The sequence below is a fragment of the Globicephala melas genome, chromosome 9 (genome assembly GCF_963455315.2).
Source record: "Globicephala melas chromosome 9, mGloMel1.2, whole genome shotgun sequence".
In the NCBI taxonomy this organism is placed as follows: Eukaryota; Metazoa; Chordata; class Mammalia; order Artiodactyla; family Delphinidae; genus Globicephala; species Globicephala melas.
Window position 1 is genome coordinate 42,687,024 of NC_083322.1, and position 15,156 is coordinate 42,702,179.

Below are 15,156 nucleotides of genomic sequence, written 5' to 3' on the forward strand. Positions count from 1 at the left end.
CAATGGATCTTTCTTATCTCTGACTCAGTGGAATCACAGGGAAAAAGAAATGTGGAAGAAGATTAACATTTAGGAAGCACATGCTATGGAACAAACATCCTACTAGATATTTCCCCGAGGTTATCTAACATCAGGTTAATTGTAGGATTTTATAAGTTAATATTAAGGACATATTAGGGTTTAATTAATATTATGTTATTATAATCTGTGTTATTAAGATGCACAAGAATTTTATGAGCTGAGCATTTTCCTTCTTATAGATGAAGAAATTGATGTCACGCAATACAAGGGTCGTAGGACCCAAAATCAACCCTGATTTTGTGTGACTTTGTAGGCCACGTTCTTTCCACTCCAGATTTTTTTTTTTTTTTTTTGCGGTACGCGGGCCTCTCACTGTTGTGGCCTCTCCCGTTGCGGAGCACAGGCTCCGGACGCGCAGGCTCAGCAGCCATGGCTCACGGGCCCAGCTGCTCCACAGCATGTGCGATCTTCCCGGACCGGGGCACGAACCCGTGTCCCCTGCATCGGCAGGCGGACTCTCAACCACTGCGCCACCAGGGAAGCCCTTTCCACTCCAGATTTTTAAGATGAGAGAGGTCTCATCTTAATCTTTAAGAGAACTTAACATTTATTTGGTATCTGCTATACAGTAGAAAGAATGTTATACGTTCTTCTTACTTTATCTCATGTATGCTTCACAACAACCCTCTAAATATAGATGCCCCTTTCCCATCTTTATAGGAAACTAAGGAAACAGACCACAGAGAGGTGGCCCAAGACTTCTGTCAAGGCCACACACTGTCAATTGCATCAGGAATAGATTTAGGTACTTAAAAAAAATCATAGTAACCAAAAATAAACCAAGACACTAGTTGATTATTGAAGAATCAGAACCATGTCTGATTCATTTTTGCATCAGCTAAGCCTTAAAAGGTACATTAAAGGCTATGACAAGTTTGAATGAGACTTAAAACTGGCAGCCCTCCCATGGCTGGGGCACCATGACAATTTTATGGCCAAGAGCTCTCTTATCTGTTTCTATTTGGCACAGAGGTCTCCTTCGGCTTCTCGTGACTGAAAACAGTTGAGGACAAAGCCAGAGGAGGTTGGCTCAGGCTGATGGAATGATAGTACCAGAGGGTGGCATCAGGTACGCTAACAGAACGGAGCAGAGCTGTATAAACCAAGTCCTCAACAAAGGGTGACTATGATTCCCTACATCTGCACCTCGACAGAAACAGCCAGCTCCCTTCTTCAGGAAGTGAGAATGGGGCTGGTCAGATCACTAAATTAGGCAGGGAATAAATCAAGTGAAAGCTATAAAGTCTGCGCTCCTGAGTTACATGTAACTCGCTGTGGAACTCTGGACCCGCTGTGACCTCATCAGTAAGAAGGGTCTAGTAACAACACCCACCTCAGAGGGGTGGTCTCAGCAATAAACAAGATTGGTCCTGTGACTACAGAGAAAGTTTCAGTACATATTAACACTGATGAGATGACAGTGTCATAACGACCTTGTCCCCAGTGGAACCCTCAGTCCCTCTCAAAAAAGGCACTCCTTTGCCCCTGGGGGACTGTCAGGGAGGGAATCCAACCACAAAATTCTTTTTCAACAAGGCACGCATACTTCTGGAAAAAGAGATGTGTAGTAGCCAGGAAGGACAGAGCAGGAATACAGTCTGCTTCTCCAGAAAATTTTTTTTTAATTTCCCCAGGCAATGCAGGGGAGGGGAAGTAAGTGTTTAACAGGATTTCCATGGTAGAACTAAGTTATCTTCCAAAGTGCTTGTGCTGGCCCCTGAGGAGGGAAAGTATGAACCAGAGGAATGGTTGGAAAAATGCCTAGAAACAGAAAGGTAAGCCCTGGGGCAGGAGCCGGGCACTGCCTGATGGGCTCTGACAAGCCGAGGAGGGGTGAGGCGGGAACAGGCCCGCCTGGAGGGACGGATGCTCCTGGCCCAAATACGGTCCACAAAGAAGAGACACTAATGAGATGCTGGTGACTGAAAGAGCGTTGACCTCCCCATGGCAAGAGGACAATGAAAACCATCACGCCTGCAGCACAGCCCTCTGTTTTTGTCTTGTAGAATAAGGAAGCCCATTATTACTAACATGTGCTGCCAGAGTTCATTAGCAGCAAGGGTTCCCCGAGGACGGGCAGAGATGATGTGATCCCATTTTTCCCAATGAATATTTATAAGCAGACCATGCTCAAGTCTCCTTATTGTATCTCCTGGTTTTTTTTTTTTTTCTTTTATAGGAGGTTTTCAGTTTTATGTCTGAGGCTTTTTAAAGCAAGACTAATTAGGGTTTTTTTTTTCTTTTTTTTCTGCCCCTTTTATTCAGTTGTGCAATAGCAACAGCTGTTGTTTTTTTGTGCCTCATTTGGCCCTCAAGTAAAAACAGCAACTTTTTGTTTATAATAATAACAGATGTGAATAAAATTAAAAGCTGTCTCTAACAGAGAAGGGAAGACATGTCCTGAATATATGGATGTATTTTTTCATTCACTGGACGGTATTGAATAGGCTTGACATTTTCCCAAAATGCATAAAACCTTGAAAGGTTTCAAGTTGCTGAGGTGAATTCAATGAAGCTCATGCTTTGGAAGATAATGGTTGCTTTATTCAGTGTGCTGGAACTGTGGGTCTCTGAAAAGAGATATTTCCATAAGGACGCTATTTCCATTTGGGGCTACAACAGAGGCCAGGGTTAGAGAGGGAAAACTTCAGTAAAGGGGCTGGAGGGTGCTGCTGGGCAGGTGAAACCCCTTGGGAAATTTACTAATAAACAACCACATATTCCTTTGAATGGTTAATGGGAAGAAAATTCTGATTTGAGAAGAGAGAGAGAAAGGAGGAAAATGCAAAGGACGGTTATGATGTTCAACAGAAAACCCAGCAGAAGAAACAAGGGAGCAGATCAAACAGGAGTTGGAGACATTGAAACAAAGTACTGGGAGAGGTCCGTAAGAAATGGAGCAAGGTAAGAGCTATTGTCCCGCTAGGCTACAATCTGAGTGGGAACCAGAAAAGCAGAGGAGCAAGCTTTGCAAGGGACATGTGGCTGTTTGCGAACTTGGCAATTTTGGAGGATCTGGATGTTGTGTTCAGAAGGTGGTAGGTGACCATGCCACACACAGGATGGTTCTCAAGATGCTCAGGTAGAGAGAAAGTCAACCTGCACACATACCTGAGGGCAACTGCTGATGGGAACGCACTGCTTCTTGCGACACTCTGTCTTGCCTTTCACACAAGCACAGATGGTGCAGTTGACAGAGGACCACATCTCTCCATCCTACAGGAGAGAGCACAGGATTCTGCTATCAGCTGGAGGCTGATGGGAGCTAATCCAGCAGGCTGGGATTTGTCTGTCAAGGAAAGCATTTCTTACCCTGAGTGATGGATGCCATCATTAGACTAAATTACTCTGAGGTGTTCATCTACATCTAACTGATTTGATAGAAAGATTAGATTGGAGGGGGTGTGTGTGTGTATGTGTGCATTTCCCCTCCAGGATATAAAAAGAATTCTCGTACATCTAACCAAGTCATATTTGCATGTTGCACCTCCTACATTGTTTACTTAGCTTCACCCTGGGAGACAAACAAGAGTTTTCATACATGATGCAACCACAAGGGTCTAATTTTTCCATCTCATAGGACTGAAATGTTTAAGCTGTCCCAGATGCCAGCAGTTAATTGAGATGTCCGCAGGTGGTTAGTTTATTCCCAGATGTGACATGGTTCTGGCCCACACAGGGCACGAACATGCGAAGAACAGAGGCTAATTCATATGACTCCCATTGCCAGGAGGACACCTGACCCGTAAGCCGTCTGAAAATGTGGAGCCCAGACAGAAAATTCCAAGAGCCATTTGTCCCATGTCCCTGCCTGTCTGATACTCTCCTCCCAAAAAGCTGGGTAGCACTTTGGGACACATTTTCTAGTCCAGAAAGGGCTGTTTGAGGAATTTCTTTGACTCACTGGATTTATAATTGGCAATTGCCGAATGCCCAGTCACAAAAACCCTGCACCTCTGGAGAACATGCAGGAATGTGCATCCTTGTTTGTGAGAAAGGAGATTACAGGCAAAGCAAGGATTCCTTTCTGGGCTTATGGATCTAAGCGGCAAATTTGAGTAAAAACAGAAAAACTAGCCCAGATCTTTGATGTTGACTATTTCCCTTTCTCTTCCTTCTCGTTTTTTGAAGGTATTTTAAGGACTACCTACTCTCCAGTGCCTTTTATTTCTCTGACTGAGTCTGTCTCCAAGAGCATCTGACTACTGCAAATTCTCTGAGTGCACATTTCTAGGACTCTGTAAATTACTTCAGGCCTTGTCTACTTATATGAAAGGACCTTTCTGCGAGGAGCCTGGAAAGCACTTTGCACACAAAACTGTCATCAGAGTGAGCCTACTGCATCTGGAGGCTCTGGAGACAGAGGAAGGCTTTGTGTAAAGTGGACACGTGAGTGGCTCTGGAAGCCTGGTGTAACCACAACACACACACACGACGGCCTTCCCTTAGGCATGACACATCAGGGCTTCTTACAGATGCCGTAAGGATCAAGACTCTCCCTCCACCTCTGTAATAGGAAGTCTAGCTAGGTGCAGCAGGCCTGAGGTGCCTCTGTCTCTGACTTGATTCTGAGGGTCTCGATTCTCATGGTATCCTGAGATGATGCCTTCAGATACAGAGAGACTCCCTCCACCCCTGGGGAAAACAGACTAGATGGGAAGCACTTTGGACAAAGCTAACAATCTTCATCCAGACGTTTAAACGGTGGCTGCACAACTTCCCACCCGGGCTGTTAGAAAACGACGTAAAACATACCTGAGATGGGCAGCAGACAGCCCTTCTAGCTCGGCTGGGGCAGAGCTCTCACCTTTACTCACCTGCTCTGCTGGCCACATACCCTGTGAACATCCTCACCCAAACATCTTCCAAATGAGAAAATCTCTCTTCGAAAAACTAATTTAAGTGGAAAAGTTCTAAAAGAATCAGGGTCTTGGCAAGGAGCACTGAGCATCTCCAACTGCCGGAGATGCCCCTGGGCATTTGGGTACCCGCAGCTGTACCATCCAGGGACATCCTCAGCTCAGCCCCAGCCACTGGCCACCACATTTGGAAAGGGGAATAATGTTTTACAGGTTTAAAGTATTTTATAAAGCAAAAGTAAAGCCAAAGAAAAACACATTTTCAAACAGTTGCTTCTCTGTCCCTGTGTGTCCTTGATTCTAAATACATATGTATATATAATATTGTAATATAAATAAGTACATTTATACACATACACACATGTATATATACAAAAGATGGAATACTGCAATCTGCATTTTGTCAGGAGCTTTTTACCACTCAGTATCGTACAACAGTTCCCATGAGCTTGGCTCGTGACATACCCGGAAAATCTTGTTTCCAAACTTGCACACTTTGATGTCTTCCAGGGGCACTCGTAGAAGGCACTCCTCACAACAGGCCTCCTCGCCTTTGCTGCATCCACCAGGGTGGGAGCACTTCTTCTTACACACTACAGTAGAGTCCTGGGGCCGAAAGGCAAACTGGACATTAAAAACGATTTCCACCTCTACCAAACATCCTACCTCGCCTTCCTTTAACAACCCACAACTAACTGCTTTAAAACATACCTTGAAGATACCATATGTTAATTTGTTGCCATAAATCTTTCATTCACTTCAAAATGTTATTTGCTGACTTAGTATCTGGACCAGAAGAAGAAGAAGCTATGTGACATGTGCTCCCCACCTTCCAAGGGTTTATCATTTAATGCTCAAGAGACTGATGATTCTGCTAGAGCCAATGTGTGGCAAGAAGCCCTGGGTCACTGTGGGCCAACAAGCTTCCTTCTTTCTTCCTACCCTTTTCCTCTTTTGCAGCCTTCATTAACTGTGCTCCTTCTGTTCTCCTCCATGGCTTTATGACACCTTCTAGAAGTTTAGTGTAAAGGTTTAGCGTACCTTTGATCAAAGAGTAAAAATTTAGAGTTCATGTTCCATGTCAAGATGAAATTCCTTACTGTGTTCTACGTTCACAAAGGAACCAAATAAGCAGTTCTAAAGCTGGGCCTGGGTTCTAGGGCTCTTCCATAAACTGTGTGACCTTAAATGAGGCCACTTAAACTCTGAGGGTGACAAAGTTTATATCTGTAAAGTAAAGGGGCATGGCTTGATTTCTAAAGGAGCAGCATTCTATGAACAAAATAGCCAAGTAAATTGTGCCTGCTTATTCACTCAACGAAGCATGGAAGAAACGTTCAGAGCAACTGAAAAAAGTAGATTTCTCCAGTTCCCCAGCCAACAAGCTGCAATTTCTGGAGTAGACTGTCAGGTGGAATGACTGTAAGAGCAAAACATTTATGTAACTTATCAGAAGTCAAGATGGAAGAAAGAAGTGTCCCAGGGTAGATGGGTAATGACCTCAGAGTGTTGAGTTAGTGTGAGCCAACAGCAGGGAAATGAGAGACTAAACCCCTCTCCGAAACCTAGACCCTATTAGTAAGCTTGGAGAGATGACTCACTTCTGAGCATGGCATACAGATAGGTTGTGTAAGTCAACAGATGTAACTTCTATAGCTTCTACGTTAATTCTATGACTTCAAGAGGCACTTCTGGTACCACCTACTATACTCCCACTAACTCATCCACTTAAAATTAATATGACAATGAGATGATCCTTCACAAAAAAAGGCATTTATTATTCTTTATTTTTAAGGTTCTAACCACATCATACAGTGAATAGGATGTAGAGTTGAACAAGACCAGGGTAGAATGCCAGTTCATTTATTGTGTGTTATCTTGTGCAAATCCATCTCCCTGAGCCTCAGATTCCTCATCTTCAAAATGGAGATGATAATACCTACTTCTCAGGTTTATTGTGCAGTTTAAATGAAATATGTAAAGTACTTGGCACAGTATCTGGCGCATAGAAATTATTATAAGTCAACTCATAAATTGGAAAAAAATCCTTTGTCAAACTGTATGTCTTGATTTCAAGTTTGAAAAACAAGGGCACTCACTAGCTCTCAAATAATGCATACTTCATGGTAGATTTCCCAAACTTTCATTAAACACACACCCACACCCCCACACACACACACACAAACACACACACAGTACCCATTAGCTCATTGCCTGGCACTGGGTTAAGCAATGAGAATACAGAGATGGATGATGTGCTCTGTCTTCAAGGAACTCACGAAGAGGAGAGATAACCATCTAAACAAAGACTGCAGTATAATGTGGTAAACAGAACTAGTAAAGGTGTAGGGGTAGTAGAGAAGATGGAACAATTACCAATCTAGGTGGGTCAGGAAAGCCTCACTAAAGGAGGTGACACCTGAGATGGGCTGCTGTGGATGAAGAGGAGTTTGCTAATCAAATTTAAAGAAGATGAGGACACAGCAGGCAGAAGAATCCTTAAATCTGAAGCCATGGAGACCTGAAACCATACTGTGTTCAGAGAACTATTTCCTGTACCTGTCATGGCATTGGATGGGGATGCCAGAGAGGGAGGCTCTAAACAGATATAAAACAATACTGATCATCCCAAATGATTGCAGCCTGATTCTTCAAGCATCCAATTTCCCAGAAATGACGGTGAACTCATACTCTGATAAAAACATCTTGAAGGAATGGTTATACTTCTTTTGAGTACTGGGACATATTGCCTAATCATCTCTCAAAGAATCTCTTAAAGAATGAGACCCAAGGGACTTCCCTGGTGTGTGGTACAGTGGTTAAGAATCCACCTGCCAATACAGGGGACACGGCTTCGAGCCCTGGGCTGGGAAGATCCCACATGCTGTGGAGCAACTAAGTCCGTGCGCCACAACTACTGAGCCTGCACTTTGGAGCCCGCGTGCCACAACTACTGAAGCCCACGTACCTAGAGCCCGTGCTCCGCAAGAAGAGAAGCCGCCGCAATGAGAAGCCCGTCCACCGCAACAAAGAGTAGCCTCTGCTTGCTGCAACTAGAGAAAGCTCACGCCCAGCAACAAAGACCCAAAACTAAACAAATAATGAATTTATTTAAAAAAAAAAAAAAGACAAAAAATAGAATGAGACCCAAAATATTGCAAGCGTAACTAATTTCCATTCCTGGGATGCCTGGCTTTCCAGTAATCAAGAGAATTGGAAATGTGATGTGTTTCATCGAAGGCTCAGTATCCCCAAGAGGAAGCTATAACCTGTGAAATTCCTGGAGAGAAAGAGAAGTCCTGAGGATGGAGGCCAAGGCGGAAGGAGTGGCTATATGTTTAGCACAGGATAATACAAACTACGGGAGAGAGGACGGAGCCTCAGGAAGGTAGTCCCGGGCTTCAGAATTACGCACTGTTCAGTGCCAGGGAACAGACGGTTCAGACCTTACTGGGCCACCTCCCTGACGGAGTGCATGCTACTTAACAAAGCATGCCTCAAGTAACCAGGAACTTCTGAACTCTAATCCCAGCTACTGACTCATAGTTGACATTGAGAAAAGCTCCTCTTTCCCTCTATAGCCCTCTGGCTATTAAAAACAAAACAGCAACTATCACCATCAAAATATATTACTCTAAACTCGTGTCACATAGATGTTTGGGTTAACTCACTAATGAATGATCCTAAAGTCCTCCGTATAAATGATTTTCTCGGTTTCAGAAATAAATCACCACATAAACATAGTCTAGAAACGTGTGATATGTATCCCTTTAAATTTCTGAAGCTGTGGAATTCTTTCTTTACCAGTCACTAGACTTGTGGTTGCCTTTTGAGAAAAGTGTGCAATGACTCAAGTAAGAAATGGTACAACGAACAACACATAAATACTCTCTTCCCAAGCTACCAGGTTTATTTTTATGATAAACTGTGAATCCATGCCTTTCTTTTCTCTTGAATGTGATTAAAGCCATTTTTATTGCCAGGTGCATCAGAGAATTCATCTTGAATAACTAGAGCCAGAGAACATTGCCATGTGCATTTGTCTGATTTTTTTAGAAAGTCCTTCAGGAAGGACAGCCGCTAAGAGTTTAATTCTCACCACCAGGAGCTAACTTACTGGTCCTGGGAAGATGACAGTGAGTTGTAATTTGGGTCCTATGTTTGAACATTCTTGTGACCTTGAAGTAAGATTTTACTCATAAAGTGACATCAATAATGCCTCCTTCCCATAATTAACACATTATCATGTTTGGCTATGTTAACACTAAAAACCAAAAATGCTATCAGTGTTGGACCACAGCCCCTCAGAACCTCCTTACCCTGCAGGTACATGCAGTGCAGTTATCATAGAGAAAAGAGGATCCATTGTCATAAACATCACTGCGAAAGAGGCAGCTTCCAAACGGGAGGTCAAATACTTTCCTCTGACCTAGAGGGAAGCAATGGCATAGCGTTAGCAAGACAGAGCCAGGTATGTCCCACTTCATCATCAGCAATTACATCACAGGAGTGTTAAACATTCTCACAAGACCAGCTATTTTGGTGCACAAAAACAGAGCCTTGGGTCAGATGTTCCCAGGGGATCCCCAGGAGTCATGACTTTAGAGAGTTTTTGCTAAAGAGACTTTAATTCCACACTGAATCCTTTAAGTTCAACAAATCTTTATTACGAGTTCATCATAGTGAAGCAGGATGACTAAGACATTCTATCCTGACAGAGCTCAGTCTACTGGGGAAATACACCCACAAAAGATGATTTCAATACAGCAAGATGGTCAGCTCTGGAAAGAAGCCAATCTGGGAACTGTGGGGACAGGGAGGGAAAGAAGACTTCTTGGAGGATGTGATGCCTGAGCTGTATCTGAAAGAATAAATAAAATTATCCAGAAAGTGGGTATTGGCAGGGAAGAGGCAGGAGAAGTCAAGATATCCCAGGAAGGACTAGGATGAGGAAAAAGAACTAATGAGATAGCATCTCAGTTGAAGAAATGATAAGTCCATTGGCATGAAGGGTGACGCTAACTCAAAGAGCACAGAGAGGCAGACTCCAACTCCCCCAGGGTCCAACCTTCCACAGGCATCACACCGCTTGTAGAATTACCTTGGTTTTCCCTGATGTGAGGATTTGACTGGGGACCCAAAGGACCAAAAGAGCAACCCCGAATAAAGGGTACAATCCAATATCCTCCTTTCTTTCAGTATTTGAGTCTCTACTCCTTGGATCACATAAAACATCCCTGAAATATTACTTCAATTAAGGACTAAGTTGAGAAGTCAAAGATTAATCATCACTCATCAGATTTATACCCACACTCTTCCTGTAAAAAGGTTAAAAGAAATCTCTATTTATTAGGAGGCCCAATGAAATGCTGAAATACTTATAAGCACATGCTAAATGCTATTCTCAGAATTAGAATTGTTCAAATCAGAGAGATATTTCTGTCTTTTAAGAATTAAAAATAGCTCTGCTTCAATTGAGTATTTTTTCCAAATTGTGATAACCTGGTTTGCCTTTTTCCTATCTTTTATAGATGGTTGGACTGGTGGATTGATACATCAGTAAACTGGTGAACAAAAAGACTCTTCAACGAGTTTATCCCCCTGAACAAATGTGACCAATGGCTTGAATTATCCCTCTAGAAAATGTAAATTTTACCTAAAAATATTGGTGTAAAGCTCTTAGCACAGAGCCTGGTACTCGTTAAACACACCCAATAAGTGGCAGATGATAAGTGTTATCATTATTAGAGGTGGTATAATTCAAATACGATCCTGGGCTGTGTCACCCCAAGAGGTGCACTGGGGGACTTCCCCAGCGGTCCAGTGGTTAAGACTCCACATTTCCACTGCAGGGAGCACGCACGGGTTCAGTCCCTGGTCAGGGAACTAAGATCCCGCATGCGGCTCAGCGCAGCCAGAAACAAATAAATAAATAAGAGGTGCACTGGGTACTCTGTGTACACAAACCTCTGATGAGGCTATCATTGAAAACCAGAAAAGAGAGGAAAAGAATGTTGTCATACAAAAGGCAGAGGTATGTTGTGTGAATGAACCTTGGTCAAGGGAGAATTGAACAGCAAATCAGTGTCCAACAAGCCGAAAGTCTAATTAGTCTAACATGCACCTAGTAAGCATCCCTGTGTTTCCTTTTTTTCCTTTCTGTCTTCTGTTGTGTGGGTATGTTTCTTTTTACTTTCAAAAAACATACAATCTTACTTTAATCCCAAAGTCATCATGGCTCAAAATAAGATAAAACATTCAAAAGAATGGTTCAGAGACTCCATGCATAGCCTAATTTAAGCCATTTCCACATTGTTCTGCAGGGGCTTAGCCCAACTGTAAAAGGTCTCATTTGGAAGAATTATGACTTTCAAGTTTCCTAAGACTTGACGTTCCTTTTGTAGTCTGTCTTATGACCACGGACAGAAAAATCTGCATTCAATACAACAGCCATTGTTCATGTGAGAAACCTCTGACTTGACTCAGAATATCCGCGATACCAGCTTCAAAGCATCAATCAAGCCTACTTATCTTCAAGGCCAGGCCCCAAACGACACCTCCTCTGTGGTGACTTTCCCACTTAGACAGGACGCTGCTTCCACCATGACCCACAGCATGAGAATTTCAACAACAGCGAACTGGCTAACTCTATCCCAGGGGCACAAGAACACGCTGGCAACCCAAGAAGCACACAAATCAGTGGAAATGCCTTTAGTCAGCCATGTCTAAACAATTCTGCTTTGTTCTTAGAATACCTTTGTATTTACTTTAAAAGTAGGGGTGTGTGTGTGTGTGTGTGTGTGTGTGTACACAGCAGGAAGGCAAACATTGTTAGATGAAGAATTAGCAGTAGAATCCTCCAAAGAGGAGAAATCTGCCTTAGTTTAACAAGATACTTTTATTTGCCAATTTGGTTGTAGAAAGATAAGGCTTCAAGGTATGGCCATGATAAGCTGGGAAGGAGGAAAATAAATCAGCAGATGTTTTGGAACTGGGGAAGGCAAGCTATAAAAGAAAAGACAGATATTCAAGGAAAAAGTATGGACAGTAAGGAAAGGAGACTGGAGCCCAAACAAAAGAGGCAAACAGTGAAATTTTCCTGAAGGCAAAATATCTAAGACCTTTTAAGAACAAAGGGAGCTTAATAGTTCATTTTATGTTATTCACTGTGCTTCCCTGAAAAGTAATCATCCCCATGGATGGTAAACCTTCAGTGAAATCTGCTATGCAAGCCCTGACTCAATAGAACGACAGAATGTGAAAAGACTAGAGGGGGGCTGTCCCTGAAAGGACAAAATGATGTTGAAGAAGAAGAAGGAAGAGGAAGAGGAGGAGGGAAGGGGGAGGGGGAGGGGAGAATAGAGGAAAGAGAAAGGGTACAAAGAGAGAGAAAACAGCAGAAGCAGAAACACAAAGCCAGTGGTGACTACAGAAAATATAAGCCATCCCCCAAGGGTCCCTGGAGATTCTGGTGGGGATGCTGGATATTCTATTGTATTCACGTGATGGATCAAGCTACTTTTATTTGAATCTTAAAGAGTCTGACCTCAACTAACTCAAGGACCTAAGGACCACATGGAAGAAGCTGACATAAAGTTTAAACAAAAGCCAAAGAGTCTCATGCTCTAGAGCCTCTCCGTCATGGGTTGTCTCCTCTCAGTTGGTAACATTCGTGCTGCTCTCCACGTCACCAGGGAAGATGAGTGGCAGCAGGTTAAAGTAACTGTGGGCTCAAGAATCACAGAGACTCATGTTCAGGTGTCAACTTCATAGCTCACTAGCTGTGCTACCTCCTAGGAATCTACTTGCTTCTCAGGACAATAAAACTAAGAATGGCACCTACATTACACATCAGAACTCTATACTTAGCACCTGTATGTCACAGCCTCTTGAGAAAACTAAATGAGAAAAAGTATATACAGTGTTTTCACATGGTGCCTAGCACATAGCAATTGCTCAAAAAGAAATAGCTAATCCTCCTTTTTTATTGACTATTATTCATTATTCCCTTCCAAACCTCTCATTTTTGGCATGTTATCCTCCTGCTTGTTTTTGCCTCTAAAAGTATTGGGTTGGCCAAAAAGTTCCTTCGCTTTTTAAGTAAAAATAAAAGACACATTTTTCATTTTCACCAAGAACTTTATTTTTTTTAATTTATTTATCTTTTTTTGCGGTACGCGGGCCTCTCACTGTTGTGGCCTCTCTCATTGCGGAGCACAGGTTCCAGACGCGCAGGCTCAGCGGCCACGGCTCACGGGCCCAGCCGCTCCGTGGCATGTGGGATCCTCCCGGACCGGGGCACGAACCCGTGTCCCCTGCATCGGCAGGCGGACTCTCAACCACTGCGCCACCAGGGAAGCCCTTCCACCAAGAACTTTATTGAACAACATATTCACCATTTTGTTCCACTACCTTCTGCCATTTTTCAGGCAATTTCATAATTCCATCTTCCCAAAACTTTTTATCTTTTTGAGCAAAGAACTGTTCCAGGTGTCTTCCAGGGAACTGAAATTTTTTCCATTAAGGGAGTTTTGTAAAGACTGAAATAAATGGAAATCTGAAGATGCAATGTCTGGTGAATACAGTGGATGAATCAGAACTTCCCAGCCAAGCTGTAACAGTTTTTGCCTGGTCATCAAAGAAACATGCGGTCTTGCGTTACCCTGATGGAAGGTTATGCGTTTTCTGTTGACTAATTCCAGACGCTTTTCGCCGAGTGCTGCTTTCAGTTGGTCTAACTGGGAGTAGTACTTGTTGGAATTAATCGTTGGGTTTTCCGGAAGGAGCTCATAATAGAGCACTCCCTTCCAATCTCACCATATACATAACCTTCATCACCTTCTTTGGATGAAAACCAGCCTTTGGTGTGGTTGGTGGTGGTTCATTTCGCTTGCCCCACGATCTCTTCCATCCCACATTATTGTACAGTATCCACTTTTCATTGCCCGTCACAATTTGTTTTAAAAATGGAGCATTTTCATTACATTTAAGTAGAGAATTGCATGCGGAAACACAGTCAAGAAAGTTTTTTTCGCCTACCTTATGTGGAACCCAAACATCAAAGCGATGAACATAAGCAAGCTGGTGCAAATGATTTTCAGCGCTTGATTTGGATATTTTGAGTGTGTCGTCTATCTCCCGCATAGTATAACATTGATTGTTCTTAATTCCTCAGTTTGATCGCTATCAACTTCAACTGGTCTACCCTACTGTGGAGCATCGTCCAGCGAGACATCTCCAGCACAAAACTTCACAAACCACTTTTGACACGTTCACGTTACAGCACTTTCTCCATACACTGCACAAATCTTTTTTTGCATTTCAGTTGTGTTTTTACCTTTTTTGAAATAATAAAGAATGATATGCCAAAAATGTTGCTTTTTTCTTCCATCTTCAATATTAAAATGGCTATACAAAAATTCACCAATTTTGATAAGTTTTTTGTTTTAAAGCACGCTGATATGACAGCTGTCACAATACAATCTAACAAAATTTTTTGAATGAAGTTAAAGACAACTAAGCACTACTAGAGCCATCATATGGAAAAAACCAAACGAACTTTTTGGCCAACCCAATTACACTATATTCCTCCATGTGCATTTACTTCACACGCCTTTAAAATATATTCCTACTAAGTGTCAGATGCCCAGTTAAAGATTGTTTCCCAATACTGTTCTCCCCACAAAAATATATTCCTACTAATCATCATATGTCCAATTAAAGATGGTTTCTTCAATACTGTTCTCCCCACAAGGGGCTATTATCCCATGTTGTCCAGTGTACTGGGTTTACAGATACATGGGAAGACAAGAGAAAAGAAAGCTCTGTGGAGGCCCAGAAGAGAGACAAACTCTGTACACACCTTACACTCGGGTAATCAGAAGAAGGCATTGTCTCTAAGAAGCCACGAAATAGCACAATTTGAGAACCTCAAGATAACAAAGTGGATGACGACTCTCAGCAGAAACTCCAAGAAAAAATTACATTGTTCTTTGACCTGCAAACAGTCACTCACCCAAACATTTGGGGCAGCACTGTCCTGGGGGAATGTGGCTAAGGTGCTGAGGACAGGAGAGAATGGGACAGACTTCTCTCACGCACTGTGTCCTGCCTCCCTGAAGAAAAGAGAAAGAGAAAAAAGCACATTTAGAAAAGTACTTGCATATATATATATTGTCTAACCAAGATACCTGGAACAAACCTAGGCCTTTCCCGG

General features: G+C 42.7%; 1 protein-coding gene across 3 annotated transcripts in view; it reads right to left on the bottom strand.

The window, feature by feature from the left end:
• Positions 1 to 15,156, bottom strand: part of BMPER (BMP binding endothelial regulator) — a 262,416-nt gene that overhangs the window by 101,412 nt on the left and 145,848 nt on the right. For all 3 annotated transcript variants that reach the window (XM_060305428.2, XM_030857517.3, XM_060305427.2), the window contains exons 7-10: positions 14,956 to 15,055; positions 9,260 to 9,369; positions 5,406 to 5,546; positions 3,193 to 3,297 (exon numbers count right to left, since the gene is read on the bottom strand). In XM_060305428.2, coding sequence (XP_060161411.1) covers positions 3,193 to 3,297; positions 5,406 to 5,546; positions 9,260 to 9,369; positions 14,956 to 15,055 — 456 coding nt within the window. The remainder of the gene's footprint in view (positions 1 to 3,192; positions 3,298 to 5,405; positions 5,547 to 9,259; positions 9,370 to 14,955; positions 15,056 to 15,156) is intronic.